This window comes from Ciona robusta, chromosome 3 (genome assembly GCF_009617815.1).
Source record: "Ciona robusta chromosome 3, ASM961781v2".
Classification (NCBI taxonomy): Eukaryota; Metazoa; Chordata; class Ascidiacea; order Phlebobranchia; family Cionidae; genus Ciona; species Ciona robusta.
This window is the reverse complement of record NC_143237.1, coordinates 4,629,856-4,654,851: the sequence shown is the minus strand read 5'-3', so window position 1 is coordinate 4,654,851 and position 24,996 is coordinate 4,629,856. Positions and strand designations below refer to the sequence as shown.

Genomic DNA, 24,996 nt, shown 5'->3' with positions numbered 1-24,996 from the left:
ATAAACTCTACTAGTAGTGATTCTATAATAAATTAATGTCTCTTTTTTGACTACCCCAAATTTATAACATGTAGTTACAGGTCATTAAAAATATTTAAAAATTTTATTGATCAAGTTCTGACATTGCTAATGTTAGGAAATGTTAAAGCAAAGTATTTAACATTGTATTTATTCGTAGTTAGTAGCAGAAACCTTGACTTAGTGTGGGTATGTATTAACCAGCAGGGGGTTATTATAAAATTTTACACCAATGAAGTGCTTTATTAATAATGCATTACCTAGCTTACATTTTTAACTTTGTTTTCCTGCAAGGATTACAAATTACATAAACTTCAGAGGTTACCAATCTTGTTTGCACTTTGCTGTGAGTGCTGGGCAGATGGTCAGTTTGCATCACAAACTTAATGGGTTTATATTTAGATGCTTTTGATGTGAGTCATGATGGCTCAGGGGATCACAGACTTCATATAAGCTCTCTCTCTGTTTCTCAGGTCAGTAATTAACTCTATCTTGTTTTTGTTTTTTTTTCACTAAATCTAAATATTAAACTACAACAAAATAAAACAGTGCACCTTTGCTTTTCTATATCGCCAAATTAGCTAGCCATTGGTTTGAAGTGTAGATACATAATAAATCATAAACTAATTTTGCATACAACTTTATTCTATATTTTTCTCTAATGTTGGTATTTTATTGTTTAAACAAATTTAGGCCTATGCGGTGGAATCAGACACAATTTCATCAACTGCAGAAGATAAACCACAGGAAACAGATTTACAAAATATGTGAGAAATTTATATCAACCAAGTTACTTATAATTAATGACTGTGAATGCAATCAGTATATATGATCACAGTAAACAAAAGCAATCGTATTTATGTTTAACTTTTGGTTTTTATATTGCCGCATCAACAGAATTCATTACTTCATTTTATTACCAGGAATTACAGAATAATCAGTTATCTAATACTTTATTTGGAATCTAAAATTCTAGAATATCAAACTTTTTTACAATTACAATATCAATTTTACCCAGATAATCAGTTTATTGACACTTCAGTAGTAGCTTTGCTGTATCATGAGGTATAAATTGATCAAATTTTGGGTTGCATACATTCAATACAAGCGAAGCAATCGTTTTTCTTTTTTTTCATGTGACAAACCCGAGCTTTTACGACCTCAGCACATCTCTAGCAATAACCAACCACAGTTAATGGAAACCCACACCTTTCTACCGGCAACCAATTCCCTTAAAAGATTTAGTGGGAATTTAATATATTCCATTAAAAAAAAAAACGATTATATCCAAAAATGGCACTATTTACACTGCTTGGTTACATTTGTTATAAATACATGATTAATTTAAAAATCAATTAAATTGAAATAATATACATATTAATATATTATATAACTTTAATTTTTATGTTGTCCTTTTTTACCCAAAGTTCCTAATTCATTTGCTTTTTTTACAAAAATTTTATATTTGCATTTCTCCTTTGAAGCGCTAAGTGGAAAAATAAAATTTTATTTTCCCATAGTTTTCTTGACAAAGCATCAGACGGAGAATGTGTTTCACTGCATGGACCACATACACGTATTCATGCAAGCTCTGCTTCTGAATTGGAGAGCCAAGCTTCGGCCAGTAATAAGGTGCTTATGGTTTGATATCAGATTTTTTAAATCGCTGTTATGTAGTATGCGCCATGCCGAGTTTATAACACTTCTTCAGTTATCTCACACAGATCACCAAAAAAGGTGTTGATAGTATTAAGTTGCATTCACGCTGGGGTTGAAAATTAGAGATTGATCAGAAATTATCGAATAATTTTTACGAATCTAGAGCTTTGTACCTTTTCAAGAAAAGCAGTATAATGCGAAAAGGCACAGTGCAAAATGTATACCAACGTTTAGGACGGCACTACCAAACATTTTATATGGATCGTCTTACAAATACAAGGATAATTTTTTTTAAAACTGTTTCCAAACTGTTTTCCAACTCCGTTTTGCTTGGCTGAGAAAAACATCGAAAATATAAGTAGGGCTACTTCTCGAACAAACTTGTAGTGTATATTATTGCCTGTTCAGCAACTAAATTACATTTATTTTACACGCAATTGTGAGTTAGCCAGCCCATGTCTCACCTAATTAAAGACAGTTCAATTTGGTGCATATGGTTCAGTTACACGGTGAGCCCTCTTACTAGGGCTGGGCTGAAGTTGTAAAACCTAAGGTTCGCCGAGCACGGATATCTAACGAAAAGCTCAGCACGAGCCCGAGCACCTATGATGTTATCAAGAAGAAAGGCGTCTGAGAATACGTTTCTATTCAGTCGAAAAGCCTTGCTAATCAAAATAGTACAGAACACGTGGTTTGAGTTAAAGCGATGTCTCGTTTCGTAATTCTCAGTGTTGCGAATGTGAAACTCATAAACAATATTTTAGTATAATTGTTGTAGCAGTTTTTATTATTTCATTATAAAAAAGTTTAAGCGTTTTTTGGCTTTTTATTTAAAATCAGATACAGAACATTGGATGGTTGGTATTCGACATGTGCTGTAATTTGACAATGCTTGTAATTTAATACGGGAAAATTTGCTGACGTTTCGATTCTTTACTTGCGAGAGCAAATTTAAAACGAATGAAAAATAATTAAAGAGAAAGCTACGCTGACTAGTCTCGTTTTTTTTACCTTTTTTATTTATAATATTTTTCGCTCTTGCTTGCAACATTATATCATTCGGCTGAAAACTGGGCCAAGCGCCGAGCGACAAAAAAGGAGACGCTCGGGAGCTTTTGAGTTGGGGCTCGGTTCAGCACTTTCCCATCTCTAACCACTGTTTTATAGTACTGGTAGGGTATTTTTACATCTTGTGTCTAGGATTTCACAACTGATATTTACTATATATATATACTACATTACTCCTTATATCTATATATTTTTGCTTAGGTGAAAATCAACACTATAACTAAATTCGATTGGGAGCATCGCTATTATGCTGGGAACCTTCTCACCGTTACTGACATGTACATTGCTTACTGTATAAAAGGTGATGAAAGTTTGTCTATTATTTGTTGGTGTCTTTTAAAATACTTGGTTATGTAATTAGTATATTTAATGCCCAAAAAGTAAAAGTTTGCCCTTTGCAGTAACATAATATAGTGTGTATGACACACTTCCATTTTTTTGCAAAATAAGTAAGGTTAAGTTTATTTATCTGAGCAAATATAGACAGCAGTCCCGCGCCATGGCATAGTTCAGTGGTTTAGGTGCTTGCATTATGAACGAACGGTACCGTGTTTAATGCTTGTCGCGTATGTGTCCTTTCGCAAGACACTAAATGGAAATTGCTCAAACCTAGAGGTTACTAATGGGTTGTCCAAATTACCAGTCATACAGACAAACAATTATCCACAAGGTTTCACATTTACATATGGTAACTCGCTGCCCTGGCGAGGATAAACATTCTGTGGAAGTTCGACTGCGTTGCTGTTTACGTGAATGGCTTGAAATCAAGTCTGTGGATGAAATTGTGAGGTCAAGAGTTGAGACAGAAAACGGGTCTTGGCCGTAACACTTGGAAAAAAATTAGGGGCTTTACTTTCGTGGTGCTGTGCGAGCACAACACTTTCGTCCCCCACGGCCTAAAAAAATCTGAACTAACTTTCAAGTCCTTACCTACACAGTTTGCGGGTGCTTGAGGCTTAAACTTCCGCAAATAAAAGAGGGTAGCGTTTTCAAGCTACTATATTTTAAAGTAAGCTATTTAACGAGTTTAAGCAAGGACTGTGGCTCTCTGCTAACGCAACGGGTCGTGCTCACAAAGCTTTCTTTTGATTTAAAAAAGAGTTAGGATGGGTGTTGCAGAGTGCTTCATGCGAATATGCGAGCATCTTCTGTTTTAACATTGGAAACTTTGCTAAAAATTGGGCTAAACGCCAGGGTCACTTGCTATTGATACATAGAATTAAAGCAAAGAAAAAAAAACAAGACTAGTCAGCATGCTTTTTTTCCAAATAGCAGCGCTCGTGCCCAGCTTTACTTTAAAGCACAGAGTTAGGCTAGCTTTTAAGACTTTGGGACTTCCCTAGTTATCACCAATTACATTTCCTTTTCCCATTTTCACTACAATATTATTTAAAAGTACTACAATAATACCCAGTCAAACTCCAAGCACTCAAAGTGTTTGTTTCATTCCTTTTAGGCCGCAATGGCTATTCGGTTCGTGTCATCAATCGAAACAATTCTTCGGATCGAGTTCTGTTGAAAGGTTTCACTGGAGCAGTGTGTGATGTTGGGTTCGCACCACACACAGGGTGTAATATCTTAGCTGCAGTGGACAGTGTTGGAAACCTCATTGTGTGGAGCTTAGAACAGGAAGATGGACACCTTGTGTGAGTTTTAATTTAAAAATAAATTTTTCAAGTAATCTTAATGGCAAATTAAAATGTTTGTTGAAAAATATAATTTGATGTTTCTTATGCCAGAACAACTTTTTGGCGGGTAAAATTTTTGTTTAAAGTATTATGAACACAAATCCTAAAAAAATAATACATATTATATATGTGTAATACAATATATTTATATATATTGTATACAAAATTAGAATATGTATATATTCTTTTCAATATATATATATAGATGTATTGTATAGTACATAGGGCAGTGGTTCCCAAAGTTTTTTTTGCGCGACCCAAATTCGAGTTTATGAATCTCACGACCCATCTACCCAAGCCTCAAACGTCGAAAAAATCCATTTTAAACGATGCATTCCATACTATTTTTTGGATATGTATAATGCAGACCAGTGATGTTCAAAAGGCAGATCGCGATCCGGACCATTTCAATTATTTGAGTGTATCTTCTATTGTAGTCTTGAAAAAAAAGGCTAAAATATGACCCACTTAAAGACAAAAAAAAAACCGACGTAAAGGCTAAAATACGACGCATGTGTCTCTTTGTCATTTAAGCCTGTTTTAAACCTCCTTCATGCCTAATGATTACGTGTCAATTCTATTATAACGCAACTAATCAATGTGTAAATTGCTATTATGTCTTAGTTAATTGCCAGGTCAAACAATCGCTATTATGATGCAATAAATATACATGTATATTGCTACTACTTCATAACAAACAGTGTACCTGGCTAAGAACAAACATGGTAAGCTATAAATATAGGGCTAAACTACAAAGGCAAACGTAAACCAAACACTTGAAAAGACAAAATCTGGCCTTGATAGATTTGAATCACCTTGGCGCAACCTGTTTTTTAACCCTTTGCAAACCACTGATATAGAGGCTTTATCTTTAGTAAAAGTAATTGTTTATGTTTTTAAAGTGAAAAGAAAAGAATTCATCTCACAGCCACTCCTGGGATGTGTGAGGCATCTCAGAATCATCGAGTGATGTGGATTCCTTACATCCAGCGAGATGAGGAGGAAGAATCATCATACGGATCAAAAGCAGAGACCACAGAGTCCTCCCCTCCCAAAATTCTGGTTCTCGTGTATTCAAAAGTGGTGATTGCTTCTTGTAACTTTATTTCATTGTTCTAATATATCATTAAGTTTTTTTACATTCAAATTCATAATGATTTTAAAATTTAAGTTTCTAATCTTCAGTTTTAAATGGGGCTCCTTTACCCAAACTTGCTGTTTTAAAATAATATTGCCTTTAAAATTCTTTAACAATACAAAGCTATTCTAACAGGCCGAAGTATGGGATTTGGATATTGCGTTTGCTGTGGCCGATGCTTTGCCAGAAAATGGGGCCACGAGGTTGGATTTATCTCATGCTTATGTATCTGTTACTGGAGAATCTGATGCAGTGAGTAACTTTATTTAGTGTTGTAGCATATAATTAGTAATACAAAATCAGTGAGTTCCACTTTTTTAGTGATATCTTTTTAAAATGTTGGAATATAAGATTAAAACTAATGTACAATCTGTTCCTGTCAGACATAATTTTAATCTAAAATTGTATACAGCTTTTTCTCTTAAGGGTTGTCACTGTAATGACCCAGACATGAAAGTGAATGTTGGTTCTAAAAGTAGTATGAGCTAAATTTGTAAAAAACTTGTTTATTGTTAAGTTGCTTATGTTTGTGGTAACATAAGCTGTGCCTGTGGTATTATACAAAGTGTCGCGTGTGTCAATCTTTGATCTTTCTGGTTCATTCATTATAGGATATCAGTGATTGTGAATTGTCACCAATTGGCAATGTGTTGGCTGCAGCAAGCACTGATGGGTTTGTCAAGTTCTGGCAAGTTCAAATAGAAGAACCACAGCCACCCACGTAAGCAACCTATGCTGGCCCAACTATATCTAGCTTATAACGACTGCCCAAGATGAGTTTTTAATGTCATTCTTACATAAATACTTTTTATAAAACAGTTAACCTTGGCAAAATCTGTTCATGCTTATTCCAACCGCACAAAAATTGGGTAAATTTTGACTCCCCTCGCAACCCATGCTTTTTATAAATTAAAACAAAATTTAACAATCTAAGAAATCCCATTGGTTATAACCAGAACTTAATGGATGAATTTTAAATTTATTTTTACACAGATGTCTTCACCAATGGAAACCTCATGATGGAAAGCCAGTATCTTGTGTGAAGTTTTGTGATAATAAGAAACAGCCTGAGAACAGGTGATTCTATTATAACTGTACAAAATTCAAAATGACTGTCAATTTCTGTTTTATGTCTGATTTAATAAGTTGGCTGAGAGATACATAACATAAATTATATTTTTTTACCTCAAAAAGTTGGATCCTGCAGTTTTTAAAGTATGTTTGTCCCACAGCATTTTCTGGAGATTTCTTTTAACCGGTTGCGAACGAAACAATGAACTTAAAATTTGGTGCACAGTCACTTGGAATTGTTTGCAGGTGAAAGATTTTTTAATTTAAATCTGAACTATATCTATTCTCTACATCTATTCCACTATATACACTTCAAAAGCTTGCTCTATATTATTGCACATTAAAAATGAGCAAAAAATATTAAAAATGAAGAAAGTTAAGCAACTAATATTATTTTTTAAGTCGGCACAACATTTTTTCTAATTTTAAAATAGCTATATCTAAACTGTTCGGATTCAATGAATTGAATATCTAAGGTCCAATATTTAATCTGAATATTTGAAAAAGACATTTAACCCTTTGAATGATTTTTTTATATTTTAAATCAGGTCTCACTTAATTAAATTTTGCGTAAAAAGCATAGCTGCTAGACCAAAACGTTCTTTAGGAAGTTTGTACAGTATGAAATTATCTTTTACGTATTTTTATTTTTAATGACTTCATTATAAAATTGATGACATGATAATAAATTGATTGGTATGTAAAAGGCCATTCTTTTGATGTAGGATTTCTAAAATTACCTGCATCATGAAAAAAGTTTCTAAAACCTTTTATATGTCAATTCTAAACCAGATGCAACATACCAGTTTAAGTACTTACCGGGAAGTATCAAACTAAAAAAACACAGGGAGCCTTTTTTATACATTTTGTACAATATACCTGTCCCAATACAGTTTTCAAGGCTAAAACAGCCTTGCAGAGTTCAAAACATGTTGTTTTGTTGGTAATATTCTACTGTAGCATTCTCTGCATACTGATATAAAAACCTGTCAATCAGCTGGTGCAGGCCAAAGGTTAAAGAGTATGGACCATGCTCATACAAGTTGGTTATAAATGAAAATATGCAGTTAATAAATTCTACCTGTAGAATTTTTTGTGAAAAAAACACTATGTTAAGCCAAAAAAAAACATTTTAAAAATCGCTAAAAAATTTGCCCATTGTTGCGTCACTCGCGGTCACTATGGCGTAAATTCAAATAAATTTTTGGTTGCAGCATAACAGAGTGTACCGTCCACATAGTGTTTTTGGGTTGTTTTAAATTAAGAAATATGCAGAGGCCTTGGCGTAATTTTATTTTAAACTTAATGTTTTTTTTAATTGTTTGTAAGTGTATTTCACTATTATGAAAACAAAAACATATATATATGCTTTAAATTCATTCTTGTCTTGCTATTTTAAACACAGCACCAATCAGGCATGATTACTCGGCTTATGGTAAACTTTATATGGTAACTTTAAATACAGGTATAAATATAGCCTTACACCATGTCTGTGGGAAAAAACAAACAGAATTTAAAATTGAAAGCCTGAAAAGTCAATAAAACTAATTCTCCACTAAGCTTAGTAAGTTAATTTGTGTGGTTATTAGACACTGATCTGTGGAAAATAGCTGCCAATCAGTCGCTGAAGCCATTCAAAGAACTGTTAATACTTTAAAAAACGTTTTAACTTGCTTATCTATTAAAAACTACACCAATAAATGATAAGCCGCAGATGGGCGGGTTTTTCCCATTAACGAAATATTGTATTGTGGCGCACATTGCCCGTGAGTAACGTTTTTTACAATCTTAAAATTTGATTTTTAAAACGTTCACAACTTTTAAATTAATGCAAAATTTTACAAACTAGCTGTTCATTTAACATGAATAGACATAAAAATTTGTTCTTATGCAAAAACTGATAACCGTGGGCCCGGGCTCTTTATGAAAACCATGGCCCCGGTTTTTTAACTGTATCGTACGGCATCATTGGGAGACATCCTGTGTAGATTTTTAATAATGTCAAACCCAACTGAAAGTTTTTGATTCGTGACGGCCAAAAAAACAATTCTGTCACTTATAACCGTATGGCAGCATATGTTAAAAGTTGATTTTTCACTGAAATCTTATTAAAAATGGCTAAACAAAGTTGCTCGTGCGAGCCTTGTTTTTTTGGGACAATACAAAGTTACAAACAATATTCTTAAAAAAATACATGATGTAAGGTTTATTACACAATTTGTTAGAACATTTATATATTCATTCGCATGACAGAGTTTTTAATGAAATGTTTTACAAAGGTTGTTGATTTTTTTCCATCCACCCCCGCACATGCTGTACCTGAACTAAACCTTGTGTTGTATCTTTCTGCTGACTTTCTTGTTCTATCTGATGTACACAGGAAGGTGAGAGTTGATATGATAAATTAAATGTTTTGTTTATAGTGATAATTATAAAGTGTGTTCATAAAGTACTGTTACAATTTCAATTTGGTAATTAAGCCATTTATCAATATATCTTAACAAGGTTTTTTTTTATTCCAATTTTTCTATTTTTCTATACTAAAGTTTTGTGTTTTAGATTTAAGTTTCATGTGTTTAATAAATAAAAATATGTTAAATTAATCTTGCTCAAGAAAAGACACAATGTGTGTGTGTATTTTGGTTTGTTAAAACTAAATTAGCTGATTAAACTTATCGAAAGTACAGAAATAACAAAAGAGCTTAGAAATGATTCACCAGAATTTCCTTCAATTCGTTGATGCCACAAGAACTGTATGTATGCAGGGTCATTGTTGGAAGAAGAATAAACATTTTTTCCAGATATTCTTGTTTTTTTTTTTCCATTTTCTCCATCCAACAATGACCCTCCCTAAATACAGTTCTTGTGCCATCAACGAATTGAAGGAAATTATGGTGAATCGTTTCTAAGCTTTTTTGTTATTTCTGTACTTTCAATGAGTTCAATCAGGTTTTTCTATACTTTATACATATATAGACCGTTGTTAATTGTTTGTACCATATAATATATGCCTTTTTTGTAAATGAAAAAATTCGCATCTTAGATTTTTCTTTAATTTTAAAATGATAAACAGGATTTCTGCATACAGAAATTATCTTACAGATTTTGTATGTGATGCAATGTAAGACTAACATCAAAGATGGGACAGCTCAACTTTCATCTATCGCACATTTCCAACTTACGTCACCATTACTCAGCATTGCCTTTGTTGATGCACGACCATGTAAATTCAAGGCGCTGGTCGACAGTTCGCATGATGACCATAATAAGGATCAGGAGTTGAGTGGATCAGAAGATGAGGATCAACATGAAGATGAAGATGATGATGATGAGGATGGTAGGATCAGATCAAAATCGGGTAAAATCTATCAATTTATTAAAAAACAAAACAAAAAATCACATATAAAAGAAATTAAAAAGTGGTTCCTTAGGAAATCCTTTTGTATTCAAATCATAATGATATAATGCTGATGAATTTTATTACATGCAGGTGATAGCAAGTCAGAGGGAGATGTCAGCAACAAACTGGATGGAGTGTTGATTAAACTCATAACAATACAAACCAGGTCAGTAGTAGTGGACTCTTTATAGTAAGTATCTTATGCACTGTGTAATTATATTGTATTCTATATTGATACAAAGCCATTGAAAATCCAAGTAGAACAATCCTTTGTTCTGTAAAAGGCAAATTGACCACCATTTTGTGTCCTTAATAACATACAGGTATAAATTGCAGTGCTGCAAGATGTAGAATTCATGTAATATTTATAATTGTTAAAAGATTATATATCCAATATTAGAATAAGAAAAAGTTTTACCATTTTTCACTTTTCATACACGGAAACACCGGTCATCAGTATTTTATAGCGGCAATTTATTACTTTCCTAAATTAAATTTATAAAGAAAGAAGGTTGTTGTTTTTTTCCTCACAGAGGGTTAATCTAAAGTTTGAACGATTCGGTCGTCAACCGAATCATTAGTGACGTCACCAAGACCCACCCGTAACGACTTGTGTCGGGTTGACTTCGTTTAAACTAAACACGAATATTGCGTTGTTACATGACTGTAGTGCTGCTACATATAGGCTTGATTATAAAAGTTATATACGTGCGTTTTAATATCAGACGACACCGGAAAAGCCACGAAAAGGTAATATTTACCAAAACAGCCTAATGGATCCACAAACACAAACCTCATCACAAACAAATATGTTTGCAACAGTAGTATTGTTACGCTACTAACGTAACAATCGTAAACTAGACATTTCCCTTTGTTGCGTAATATCAACATTTTATATAAGAGGCAGTGCGTGTATATTTAATACGAGACAGCAAGTGTATTATTTGGTTGATTAAGCAAGATAAGATGTCAATAGTTTGGGAATTTTTTGACGTGGACACTGAAGATACTTCAGTAGCTGTGTGCAAATTACGTGTGGAAAGTAAAAATAGGAAACGTGCTAATGTTTCGAGAGGCAGTAAAGCAGCTGGTGTGAGAACATGGACTACCACGTCGCTCATAAATCACTTACATCGTCATCATCATGGAAAGTATCAAAACAGAAAAAAACAAAATCAAGAAGTTAATCAATCAATGTCCAAAACAAATCAATTGTAGAGAAACTATGCGGGAACAAAATATGGGATATGAACAATCCGAAAGCTCAAGTAAATACGTCAAAGATTGCTTACATGATTGCTCTTGACAATCAACCGTTCTCCATTGTGGAAGACAAAGGATTTACTTCGTTGTTGGCGCACATTCAGCCACAATACCATCTACCATCGCGGAAATATATTACAGAAAACATCGTTCCAAAAACTTTCGCGGACCTAAGAAACAAAATAAAAGACCAAGTGGAGCAGGCCAGTCACATCTGTTTAACTTCAGACATTTGGACTGCACCGAACAATCAAGAATCATTTATTAGCCTTAGTGGACACTGGATTGCACCGCCATTCGAACTTAAATGCGCTTCTTTAAATGTGAGACACTTCCCTAAAAGACACACGGGTGAAAACATAAAGTCAATGTTTAACGAACTGTTAAACGAATAGGATATTGAAAGGGAAAAAATCCACATGCTTATTCGTGAATCGTGATGGCGCAGCGAATATTGCACTGGGCTCTAGATTAGCAGAAATTTCGTCCACACACTGTTTTATACACAAGTTACAATTGTGTATAGGCGACTCCATTTTTGCTCAACGAGCAGTAAAAGATACGATTTCACGCTCTCGCAAGATCGTTGGACATTTTAAACATTCTTCTATCGCAAGTACCACCCTAAAGGGCATAGAAGAAGACTTGTGTATTCCAAAATTGTTGCCCGTACAAGACGTGTCAACCAGGTGGAACTCCACGTATTGCATGCTAAGCAGACTGGTGGATATTAAACGAGCTGTCCAGGTTTACACATCGGACAGTGGCTTGGACTCCTTGAGTTCAAACGGCTGGAAAATTGCGGAAAATGTTGTTCACCTTCTTCGCCCATTTGAACAGATAACCAAATCAATGAGCCGCGATGTTGCTTTACTGTTGGAAGTAATTCCCACTGTAATTTCACTGCAACGTTATTTGTCAAAACCAGGGCAAGATTCTGGTGTGTAAACCACAAAAGAACAGTTGTTGCACGCGGTAAAAAAAAAGATTTATGGGCGGAAACGCATCAATCTTAAAAGATAAAAATATGCTGAATTCCAGTCTAATCGATCCCAGATTTAAAACTGCATTTTTGGAAGAAGAAACAAGAAGAAGTACAAAGATTCTACTGATTGAAGAGGCTCAAATTCTAAACAGTGTCGCGATTCTGGAAACCAGACAGAACATTCATCGGTTGAAGGAAGTCCAAGCACTTCAAATTCATCTAAAACCAACACAGACATTTGGTCGTGTTTCACTGAAATTGTCCTTGAGGGCGAAGGTGCCGAATGTTTACCTCAGAGCCCGACACAAACCCAGCTCACTAAAATCACTTCCGAACTTGGATCGTACCTAACCTTACCTGTTATACAAAGAACAGACGATCCTCACACTTGGTGGCAAAGTAATGCAGCAACATTTCCTCTTCTTCTTTTAGTTGCAAAAAATATCTTTGTGCCCCTGCATCATCAGTGTATAGCGAAAGAATGTTCACCGAGGCAGGCACGGTTTACGAGGATAAACGTAACAGACTGTTACCACGGAATGCTGAAAAGCTCTTGTTTATACACAGCAATGCGAAGCGCTTTGATGTGACAAAGGTTAAATGAAACTCCAAGTATTATTCCTGGTGTTAAAAATACTCCAGTTTCGTTGCTAACTGATTTTCGTTATTCACTGATTTATTTGTTAAAAATTAAAATAAAGTTTAAATGTTTTGTATGAAAATTTCCCGCCGTGTTTCTTTTCCCTAAATGTCGAGCTTAAATATGTCCGCATCATCCACGAAAGGGTAAAGTACAAAGTTTATGATCATGGTCATTTAGTGTATTTTAAATACCTTTATGTGAAAATACTTTGTATTTAGTTTTTATCTCTAGCAAGCTCAAGAACATGACAGTGACAGTTTAAAATTCCACAAATACCAAGCGCCCGTTCTATCGACGATCATTTTAATGTTCCAGAGCTTCAGCCACATTTTCCCAAATAAATACGTCTGTTTTACTATAAAATGTAAAATAAAACATCGGTACCTTGCAGGCGCGGTATTGTGCAAGTAAAGACCGCGCCTTTACTTGCACGATCGTAGCGAGTTAAAAAATCACGCAATACCTAACAATAATGGGATGCATCACAATAACGATTGTGACGTGTTATAACGTCATTCAATGTAGTAGTACACAATATACAATTACTTTAAACGTTAACATTTAGTTTCGTTAGACAGTTTGCAAGGTACAACGCAGTTTACGTTCGAAAATAATTTTTTTTTGAATGTGAAAAAGATTCGGTTTTTGCCGAATCGTCTTTGTCAAAATCGCTGATTCGGCTGAATAAATTGGGCAAACCGAAACTTCGGTACTTCACTAATCTAAAGCCATTTCTAAAACATTATATATAAAGGTAGCTTGTATTTTTAAAATCTTTTTTTTTTATTATATTTTTTTTGTGTAATTAAATTTGCTACAATCTGTTTAATATATATTTAATATTATAATAAGTTTATAAATTTTATAGGAGTTTGCAATCACTTGACGTCCGATTTATTTCAAACGACGACTCGGACATCGACGAAAACCCCAGAAGCTTAAGCACTTACAACACAATATCAGAAGATTTAAGTAAGCTGTCTTTTATATAAGGTGTTGTCAAGATCAAAAACCATAATTAATCAATTGTATTTAGTGATACAAATGGGATTCTGATCTTATTTTATGACATAATTTTTTAAATAATATTTTTGTGGTTGTTGGTATTGGTATATGGAATAGTGTATTTAAGATTACCCATTGGGTGTACAGACACTTCTATATTAATTTAATAATGAACTATTCAAAACAGTTTAAAATGTCATGTTTCATTTCAAATTATGTGACGGTTATTTAATATCTGAAATGTTGTATCCTGTTTCTGCTAAAACAAATCATTATATCCTTCGGTTGCATGACATTCATCAACACAAATTTAATATTGGAATTGCGTGTCTGGCAAAAAATAGTGTAATTTTATTCCAAAGGAGAAGTTCAAAAATTGTAATCTATATTATCTTGTCCACCTGTCGGTGACAAACTGGTCTCCTGAGCCAGACTGCAAGGCCGGTAAATTGCAAAAAAAGTGAACAAATTCGCCGATAAGCTTGAATTAATGAAAAAGTTGATTAGTTATTTTGACCCCGGCAACTTAAGCAAGGAATCTGGTATAATACGTGATTGTAGACATTTGGTTTGTTATGAAACGTTGTTTTGACAGATCGATGATTGGAATTGGTGGCCTAACTATTTAAGCGAACAGGACTTGATTATAATGTCCTGAGTTTGATGCCTGTCATTTGAAAGAAATATTTTGTAATTATTTTCTCTTAATAATAGATTGGGAAAGTTATTGCTCTGCTTATTCTTTATCTTCACTGTTACGCAAACAAAGCCAAAAAATAGCAATTACTGAGTTACTAATGTCTGACGTGTTGAAATTTACTTTGCTTGCAAGCATTATAAATTTAATTAATTACTTGATAATTAGTTGATTTTATACACCATTGTTTATATAACTATGCTTAGAAAGAAATAATTGATCGAGTGCAATTGACTAATTATGGTATAACGTACATTTTCGGTTTAGCGCTTTTAAACAAACTGAAAATAGGTTGTTAATTACTTGTTATTTGCTAATTAGGCAACAGTAATATGCACTATGGTTTATATAACTATACTTTGGGTAAAAATATTTCATGCAATGTAATCTTGTGAATATTAAAGAAAAATTAGTCAAACCTGTACCAGGCTTCCATTGCAATATTAACTGTTTAGTTATTTAAGAAGTTCCTGTGCGGCAAATATTTAATACGAAAATAATCAATGTGTAAATTCCTTTTCTGTTGTAACAGAGATTGTGCTTGTCTTAGTAAAGCTTTTTATAAAGAGTTACTTCATCGCGCGTTGCATAGATTAACGTTGTTATTGCGGACGAGTGAAAGTGGTGGATTAAAACTTACTGAGTAATTTGGGGGAGTTAACAGTAGAAAGAAAATTGGGTTGTAGCCTAAACTTTTTTAGAACCATACCTTATTTAAAATTATCTATTTGCCCCACTGTACCTGATAGCAACGAGTTACATGCTGATTGAAAATTTATCGCACCCACGATTCTTTGGACATTTGATTTTTTAAACTTTGTTTTTCTCAGAGGATATTGTCAGCTTGAGCAGCATGGAGGAAAATTTTTCCCATTGTGGTGGGGAGGTTGGTAAGAGCATCGATGATGGGGATTTCATGGCAGGGGGGGATGCTGCTCTGGCAAAGTTTGTGGAGTCCACACAAGAGAAACTCATGACTGATTCAGAACATCAGATGTCGCCAGATGTAGTTGAACATCATGAAATTTTCCAAATTGATGATAACTCCTTAGAAGATGATGAGAAAGTTGAAATTGTTGTAGACGATGAGGAAGGAGCAATGAAAGCATCACCCGATATAACTCATTCAAACAACCAACCTGTTCTTCTCACACCCGATGCTTTCATCAGTTCATTTAAAAGTGTAAGAAAGAAATTTCATCTTTTTTAAACTCTCAGCATCAGAGATTATTATTTTTTTATAATTAAATATTATAATAAATAACATTTAAAAGTGTAGGAAATATTGGAAACCAATTGATGCATTTAACAGAAAAAATTTACTGTATTAAAGTCAATATCCCCCGAAAGTGCAAGAATTAAATTTGATAATTGGATAAAAAAGTCTATAAGAAACATTATGTGATACATTACAACTGCTTTATAATATCAGCCAGGGACAGTTGGAGATTCAGCCAACAGCAGTTTTACAACAGTCACCCCATTCAGCAACCACCCTGTGTGTGATCAACAACTTAACAACTTCCTTATTGGTAATTTGATATTTAACTTCTTTTATATCAAAGTTGAAATTAATTATTCCATGCAAAACTTTTCTTTTCTCTGAATTTTTTTTAGTAAATATAAAAAGAATTAAAAAATATTCAACTAAACAAACATAGAAGTAATTTTTACCAGTAAAAGCACAGTACGCAACCTATTATGAGTTTGCTATTATCTATAAACCACACTCTTCTCACTAGGTGGGGCAAGAGGTTCATTGACGAATCTCATGATTAGTTCATCCAGTGTTGCAAGTGAAAAACCTCCGGATGTAGAGAATTCATCCATTCCTTCATCATCACCTGTGCTCCCTCGTGCATCTTCTTCACCCTCTGCTGCTCCGGAAGTTAATTTTCCTCCAAGATCAGTAAAATCTCCAGACCTCATCTCCTCCACCTCAACTCAGGATGGAGAAGGAGCAAAAGCCCCAGATCCTTCATCAGCTGTGGTCATCCCCGCGTCTTTATCTACTGTCCTTAGCAGAAGTTACTCAGACTCCAGTAATTACTACATACTTTTTGTTGTTTTATATTCATAGTTTAAATATTTTTATTGTTCGTACTGTGTGTCGAGATAAAAATGTGAACAAAGCGAAAAATATACACAGTATAGTATATACACACACACATGTTGTGTCCATACAATTTCTTATTTTTATATCCAATTACTGTTTCACCTAACATTACACATATTCAAAGGTGCAGCAGTAATGGTACCTTCTATATCTGAACCATTTTCTCAAATGCTGCGACCAGTGACGAGCACCCAGTGGCCCAAAGCACCAGACGTCACAATGTCCCGCCCAGTTGTAGTCGGGTAGGTTTGGTTGTTTAATGTGCTGGTATGGCTTTAGCAATTGTGTTTGTGGGAAACAGAAAAACGGAAATGGGAAACTACTCTTTGTGGCAAAAATATCAAGAATTTTTAAACTTCGTGAAATAATCTCTTCAATTATTTGATGAATAAAATCAAGAGCTTTATCCTTTTTGAGACGAGATTAGTTTTTGCCAATTGTTCAAATTGACCTGCTGTCGGTCATGTAATGCTCTTAGAAACACAGGTGTTTGAACTAGTTAAAACAATGTATAATAATAATATATTTTGCTATGAAAAAAGTTGTATAAGCTTATTTTGCATGATATCATCAGAGAATGTTTTTTTTTTAAAGTTAGGATTTTGGTTGAATTTGACAAAAATAAACTAATACAGAGCTGTGTTGTGATCAAAACCAAGTTTCGATCTTTCCACCAACTGAAAGTAAACTTATGAATTTTTGTAATTATCTGTTTTCCCATTGCAATTTTGTGTACTTTATGTGAGCATAGCAAACATAAAAAAATGGTCTTAAATCAATAGGCAATAACTAACACTTATAAAATACTTGTTTGGTTAACACTTTTGCCTAGACTCACTTTTGCCTGAATACATTTAACTTGTGTCCTTGTGTGGCAAGGCACTGTTGGAGCAATGTCCGTCAGATTCCTAATATTTAAATATTTAGTTCACCACCAGCAGCAGCAAGTGGTTCCGTTGATAATTGGCCACCAGTAGAACCGATGGATCGAGCAATTCCTCACCAGATTCAACCAGTTGAACCGGATCACCAACCCACCCAATCACCCCAACCCTCCCACAATGTAAACTTTGATTCCAAATATAAAATTAAATTAAAAATATTTAAATTTATGTTGTACACTACAAAGAATTATTTTATGTGGTCGTTCTATTGTTTACTAAAAGTCTTTAAAAACTTTTTATTATATATTTTTTTATTCTAGTAGTGCTTGTATTTTTGCACACAAGGGTTGCATATACGTTTTTACTCTGGTATCACTGTTCATGTTGTGCTTCTTTTCAGGATGACATTATTCAACTGATCAATAATTTTAAAGAAGAACAAAAGTTAATGATGATCAATCACCAGAAGGAGCTACAGAGCATCATTAAGAAACAAAACCAACTTCAAAAATCAAGTGATGTTTCTACTAAGAAAACTGATAATCAAGGTATGATAGTTTGCTTAAATCAAAGTTGTGTGTTACACAAATCTGGCAATAGCCATGTGGCAATCATAACGTTATAGGCTAGCTTGGTAGATACCACCTGGAAATTGGAAGTATACTGTTGTGTTCCATGTTGTGAAATATTTTCTAGAATTTTTGGATACAAGAAAGAAACAGAAGTTTCAATAAACAATTATTGTTTTTTATATTTTTTTTAACCTTCCTATAACTAAAAATACTATAATTTCAAGAGTAGAATGTTGTCGTAACTCGTAACTACTGTAGCAACAATTAATAAAAAACTACAAATACAAAAAAGTTAAATGTAAATAATGCAAAACATTGCTTATAATATTTTCAGTTGACAAACTCGATAAGGCTGTCAGAGCAGTTTCAGAGAATCAGAAGAAATTATCGACTGATTTAAAGTTGATGCAGTCTGGTGTTACTGAAGCAACTGCTGGAAAAATCGACCGTATAATTAAATCCGAAATTAAAAGAACAATCCTGCCTGGTATGATATTTTAAAGTTGTTCGATTGTTTCTTGTACAAAAAGATGATTCTGCTAAAAATATTTAACAATTTGAAGCAATAACAATAAAGAATAATTTACTTCAGGAATGAACCAAACATTGGAGTCGGTGAAGGGAGATTTAACAAACATTGTGAGTCAGAAACTCACAGCAACCGATGTGATTCTCAGAGAAAACATTCCAAAAGTTTTACGTTCTAAGGTACAAGCTGTTAGGTTTTTTTTTGGCGTCTCCTTTTATGACCATCGGCTGAAAAATAGGGCCCCGCAATGGTATTGCTATAATGTTGCACACGGGAAGGAAAAATAATAAAACTGAAAAAAGTAAAGCAACTAAATGACAGTCAGCTGCTTCGGTTTTGTGTTTGGGCAAGTAACGACTCGCAACAGTGAACTACAGGCAACCAGTGTTTTCATATCCATTTTTTAAAAGAAAGTAAAAAATTTGAAGCTTTTTTTTTAAATAATAAAAACTAGTGTAACAATTAGGTTTGAATAAAAATTTGTTGCATGAATTTTACGCTTTGTAACAAAAAGATTTACGAACCGGTTCACTTGACTGGCGTTTTTCAAATTTCCATATCTGATTTTTTGATAAAAGGCAACAAATTCTAAATCTTTTTTATATTGTAATAATAAAAACTACTGTAGGAATCATAAAAATGTTTGATTAAATTTTTTTATATGAGTTTTACATCTTGCAACACTGGGAATTACGAAACATGCCGTCTCTTAACGGCAAACTAAATGCTGTGTGTGATTTTGATTAGCCCTGCTTTTTTACCAAACATGGAACGTATTCGCGTGTCATCATTAGAGCTTGGAGTTATTGCTAAGCTTTACATTAGTGCTAGGCACCCTGCGAGCCCGAGCTTTTACAACTTCGGCAAATAGTGGTTGACGAAGTGGGTGACCGTGATTTGCTGGGGGTGTTTGCAACTATGAGAGGGTGCCGCTTGCTATGTAATGCATGATTTAGTGGTGCTGAGAGTAAATCAGGGCAGTTGTACTGAGATATGCCAAAATGTGATAATATTAGTCCAAAAAACTATGTTGGGTCCTTCAGTCTCATATATAAATATATAATCCTCTTTACATCTGTAATAGGGTAATGCATCAGCCCTTATTAAATTAGGTTTGTCTGATGACATTGCACCATCCTCATCACACTTATTAAAGTTTTAAAGTTGGTATAAATGAAAATATCTTGGTTTTACTTTTTTGTTGAGGATGCGTTTGATACTCTGTTTGATGGGAATAGGATCCATTAAAAAGATGGGGAAACACTGGTTTTAAACAAGACAAACTTTGCACATTGACCTAAAGTTTGTGATTATATTATTACAATATACTTACTTTGCAGGATATAGTCGACCACATTGGAACATCAACTGCCAAGGCCATTCACAGTCAAGTACAAGGTTCACTACCGGAGATATTTTTCACTACATTAATTCCAGCATTTGAAAGATCATGCCAGAACATGTTCCAACAACTAAGTACGACTTACCACAGGGGGATGGAAGAAAGTAAGATTTTAACTATTTTTATTCTATATGAGTAAAGTCCTAGGGTGCAGCACACTAGGGCACCTGGGGTGTGTGTGTCAACGCAGGCTTATTATCACAATACCCAGAATCTAACTGTTCACTATATATGTAAACCTCTTAAATCATTAACATTGTCTTTTTAATATAATTTTTTTTTTGTATTATATATATATATATGTATATATATCTATTTTGGGGGGGGGGATTTTGGCTGTGTTGTGTGTAAAAATCTCTGGTAAGTTTTTCAGCTAAGTAAAAAATACTTTACAGCGTTATTAAAACTGGAGAAGCAGATGACGGTGCGTGTGAAGCCAGACAATGATAGATTGCAGACATTGATCAAGGATGCATACACTGCTGGTGCTGAATTGCAGAACGCATCGAAGTTAGCAACATCAGACATTGCCAACGTTATGAAAGATATACCAAACCAAATTGAAAAAGCGTTTACAAGGTTGTGTATAACTACTAAGATACTTGCTGAAAATATAAACAAAACGCAATATATTGCCTGGATTTGGCAGGCTTACTAGTACTACGCTTGCACAACCAACGTTTTTAAAGCTGCTATTTTAGTTTATCATCCTGAAGTATCGGGACAGGGCATTTAAAACGTTACGTTAATAAGCTGTGTTGCTTGTATAAAAATAGCAGATTTTAAAAAGTCCTATAAACATATTTGCAAGTCAATAGCTTCTTCAACATTATATCTGCATTGTACTTATTACAATTCCTGTCTCACTTAAGATGTGAGGAACGCTTAAAAGAGAAACAGGAGGAAACTTTCGCTGAACAACGTCGTGTCATCACCAACCTCATTCGTGATGTCATCACTCGTACTGTGGATGAGAAATTATCACAAGGTGGCGCTGAAGCTAGTGTTCTAGGAGCGGCAGCAGTGGTTGGGACTTCCCCACATCTCATCGTTAATAGACCCAGTATATTAGATCAGCAGCAACAAATATTGAAGATGCTGCAACAAGGAAATGTTAATACAGCTTTCCAAACTGTAAGTGTCAATCTGTGATTGTTACCATTGTTTACTGGGTGAAATACACTTAAAAGGGCATACCAACGAAAAAATTAAAGTTAATGTATTGATGAATATTCTCAAATGTGATCTAAAGCTACCATTTTCAAAAAAGTTTCAAAATGCCAAACAGCTTTTGAAAAAAAGTAGTTTCAAAGCGACAAATTTAACTGCTGCTGTAAAAAATGGCACAATGCATAAGATTTTCCATAAAAAAAAATTTCACTCAACTTTGATCGTTTCTAGTTTCTAAAACAAAAACGAAAATTCAAATTTTATTTCTGTTTTGGTATAATGAATGCTTCTTCAAGAATTTATAAAAAATGTAAAACATAGACTTCCATATGTTTTACATTTTCATTCTGTCTCAATACTTCAATAGTACCTGATCCTGATATACAACTTTTTTATAAAAAAGTCAGTTTTTCGAGTTGAACAGTAGGCTTGAAGATATGCCAAGTCAGTATAATTTGGTATGTACCTACGTTCAATTGAAAATTTAAAACATAATAAAGTTTACATTTTTTTTCATATATTTACAAAGAAGCTATCATTATACCAAATCCACAATAAAATTTGATTTTTTTTCAGTAGTGTAGAAACTAAAAACCATCAAAGTTGAGTGTTTTTTTTCATAAGGGAAATCCCATGCATTGTCGAAATAGCTGAATTTTTTTACTCCAGCGGTTTTTTTAACGCAATTTTTTTAGAAGTTGTATCGTTTTGACAAACTTTAATGGTACCTTTAGATTACATTTGAGCATTTCCATCTTTACACAAATTTTCATTTTACGTTCTTATGCCCATTTAAGAATAGTCAACTTCTAATGTATCTATATGCAAACCAAGCATTGATGATGGTTCAGGGAAACTTTAATAATAAGATGTTTCTTAAATATTGATTTCAAGACATTTATTTAGTTTACATTAGTTATTAGTTAGCCTACTGGGTATATTGTTATATTTTAAACTGGTTTTACTGTCCTAGTTTTGCAAACAATATAAAGTGATATATTAAGGTGAGGAAAGATGGGACACTTTGTCAGAACTTTTTTAATTTTTATTTTACTGACTGCTATTTAATAATATTTAATAAAGTAATGTTACAGAATAATTCGACAGTATTATCACGACTTTATAAAAGCCTGTCAAAGCTGATTGCTGTTTTTAAATATTTAAAGAGTCTGCTAAATAGAAGCAGTATTTTTAAACAAGTAAAAAAATTGGAAATAGTAATTTGTTAATTTTAAATGCTTGCTAAATCATAGTAAAGCTGAATAGCTAATCAACTTTTGTAATTTGAAAATGTGAACGATTAAACTAGATACTAGTTATATTAATTTACAACAAAAACTTGAATGTTTTGTAGAATTTAATTTAGTTTCATAAAACAAGTTTTTCTTAGAGAAAAAAATTGAGATATAAATATGAGGAAAAGGGGTCAATATGACTTTAATTTAAGATAAAAAAAATAAAAATGTGTCGGTTTAAAGTTATGTAAAGTTTACATGGCAAAGGAACTAGCACAGCCTGTTAAACTCGGTAGGTTAACTACAAGTGGCAGAATACTGCTAATGTACATATATATCATTACAGTTATGTAGGTTTTGTTACCAAACTTTGAAAGGTTTGCCTTTAATTCAATAATTAATACCTCCGGGGTAATTCAAATATAATATACTGATGTAATAACAAGATAATATATGGAAAATATATTTGAAATTCAGTCATTTGCACTTGGAAATTATTTATTAGAAGTGGCTTTTGCCAAAAACAGTAAAACAGTGTAGCAATACCCAATTTGTAGCAAAAATGTAAACTTTATCAATAGATATTTTCAATTTTCTGATATTACAAGTTCATATACATTCTTATGATACAATATTTATCAATTGAAGTTCGAACAATACCCATTGTTAGTCAAACAATACCAAGTGTCATACAATAATATAATGTAGGTAACATGTTAAAAACTATTGCGGTAGGGCAAGAAAATGAATGTTTAAACTTGATTTTCAAAGCGTACAATTAGGGATGCACATTACAGAATTTTGAATCCGTGAGATTCGAATCCTTTTGTATTCGAATCTTATTACGGGATTCGGTATTCTGTTTAATGACGTCATCACACATCATCTCATAAATTATATTAACAATTTTTGAGACTTAATAATTTTGAAAAAAAATATTTTTGTGTTTGTGGGAAACGTCTTTTCATAGCCTGCTATACGTTTTGTGATGCAAAAACTACCCAGTAGTACAATTTTTGATCATTTTACAGCTCATAATCCAACATGGCTGCTTTTAAAGAGTCAATAAACTGACTTATGTTGGTAAAATTATTTTTTCCTATAGATATAAAAAGATTCGAAATTCTAGATTCGAAATAAAGTATTCTAGGATATCCTAGAATACCTAATTATTCTGTAATGTGCATACATACAATATTATTTCATGTTATTTACATGTATTCCTAAGAATAAACTCACTTAAGAATCAAAATTAACAATGATTATTAAACTGTCCCGTCTTACTTTGTGTGTTTTCAAATTTGTAAAATTTCGCCTGTTGGGCGATTCGCTAAACTCCTTGTCTGTTTTATTATATTTTGGTGTGCTTTAATATAAATTAATAAAGAAATAAGACTAATTCGTGGTATCACCCAAAATATATTTTTCATTTTGAATCATTTATTTTGAATTTGAAATTATAGGGCAATGTGTGCTGTGTGTCCCATCTTCACCCACTCCACTTTATTTCTTTATTCCCTTTTTTTAATTTTTTATTTACAAGACTTAATTTTGTTTATTTTAAAAATTGTCTTAATTTTATTTATTCCAGGCTCTTACTGCATCTGACCTTAACCTTGTCATGTATGTTTGTGAAACTGTTGACCCATCTGTGGTGTTTGGAGTATCTCCTTGCCCCCTGCAACAACCCATACTGCTGTCTCTCATTCAACAACTTTCTAGTGACCTTGGTACCAAGACTGATATAAAACTGAAGTAAGTATGTCCGGTGTTTACTTTGTTCATAATAGCAAGGCATGTGGTTTTTTTCAGGTATTTACAAGAAGCTGTGATGAACTTAGATCGTCGGCACCAGGTTACCCAAGAATACATGCACAGCGTACTAAGTGCACTGGTTCAGAAACTAAACAAGTGTTTGCTGGAACCACTCGAAAAACCGAGCCTTTCAAAAGATCTAAAGATGCTTGCAATGGCTGCACAATCTCTAATGAAATAAATAACACAAAAACTTTGTTACTTCACTTTATGCTGATAAAGATACAAACTTTATTCAATTCAATCTTTGCTGCTGTTATTGTTTTCTGCAACATAAGAATCAACCGCCACAAGATCTTTTATCAGATCCCCATAGAACAGGGGAGTGTTTTATCCATTTCGTTCGAAAATTTTCTGCACATGTGATGGCACAACATGCACAAACCAGAAAGAGAAGAACCACAATGTTCATCACTGTGTTGTGTATTAAAACAAACCAAGCAACATGACACATGCGTGCCTTGATACTGGATTGTGCGATCACAGCATTCCTATTAACCAATAAAACGTTGCTTCCCTATTCGTTTATTTCGTGACGTAGTGTGTCCCTATTTTATTTTTACCCTTCTTGCACGATTTTTCGTGCTCTTATTTTTTCGAGGTCTACATTCATTTTAAATAAACTTTGAATTTCAAAA

General features: G+C 33.3%; 1 protein-coding gene across 2 annotated transcripts in view; it reads left to right on the top strand.

Annotated features, from left to right (window-relative positions):
* LOC149738351 (enhancer of mRNA-decapping protein 4-like) overlaps positions 1–24,996 on the top strand; it is a 26,546-nt gene extending 1,550 nt beyond the window's left edge. The window contains exons 2-28 of one of the 2 annotated variants that reach the window (XM_089875247.1): positions 421–491; positions 712–785; positions 1,539–1,650; positions 2,947–3,046; positions 4,202–4,391; positions 5,336–5,516; positions 5,707–5,823; positions 6,183–6,292; positions 6,565–6,648; positions 6,804–6,888; positions 8,922–9,026; positions 9,745–9,979; positions 10,133–10,208; positions 13,802–13,905; positions 15,466–15,818; positions 16,068–16,167; positions 16,378–16,677; positions 16,876–16,993; positions 17,679–17,814; positions 18,036–18,183; positions 18,542–18,694; positions 18,800–18,915; positions 20,077–20,242; positions 20,534–20,717; positions 21,011–21,272; positions 24,135–24,298; positions 24,356–24,996. In XM_089875247.1, coding sequence (XP_089731373.1) covers positions 421–491; positions 712–785; positions 1,539–1,650; positions 2,947–3,046; positions 4,202–4,391; positions 5,336–5,516; positions 5,707–5,823; positions 6,183–6,292; positions 6,565–6,648; positions 6,804–6,888; positions 8,922–9,026; positions 9,745–9,979; positions 10,133–10,208; positions 13,802–13,905; positions 15,466–15,818; positions 16,068–16,167; positions 16,378–16,677; positions 16,876–16,993; positions 17,679–17,814; positions 18,036–18,183; positions 18,542–18,694; positions 18,800–18,915; positions 20,077–20,242; positions 20,534–20,717; positions 21,011–21,272; positions 24,135–24,298; positions 24,356–24,539 — 4,028 coding nt within the window. In that variant the 3' untranslated portion in view covers positions 24,540–24,996. Of the gene's footprint in view, positions 1–420; positions 492–711; positions 786–1,538; positions 1,651–2,946; positions 3,047–4,201; positions 4,392–5,335; positions 5,517–5,706; positions 5,824–6,182; positions 6,293–6,564; positions 6,649–6,803; positions 6,889–8,921; positions 9,027–9,744; positions 10,001–10,132; positions 10,209–13,801; positions 13,906–15,465; positions 15,819–16,067; positions 16,168–16,377; positions 16,678–16,875; positions 16,994–17,678; positions 17,815–18,035; positions 18,184–18,541; positions 18,695–18,799; positions 18,916–20,076; positions 20,243–20,533; positions 20,718–21,010; positions 21,273–24,134; positions 24,299–24,355 lie in introns of both variants that reach the window. The other variant, XM_089875246.1, reaches the window with a different exon arrangement.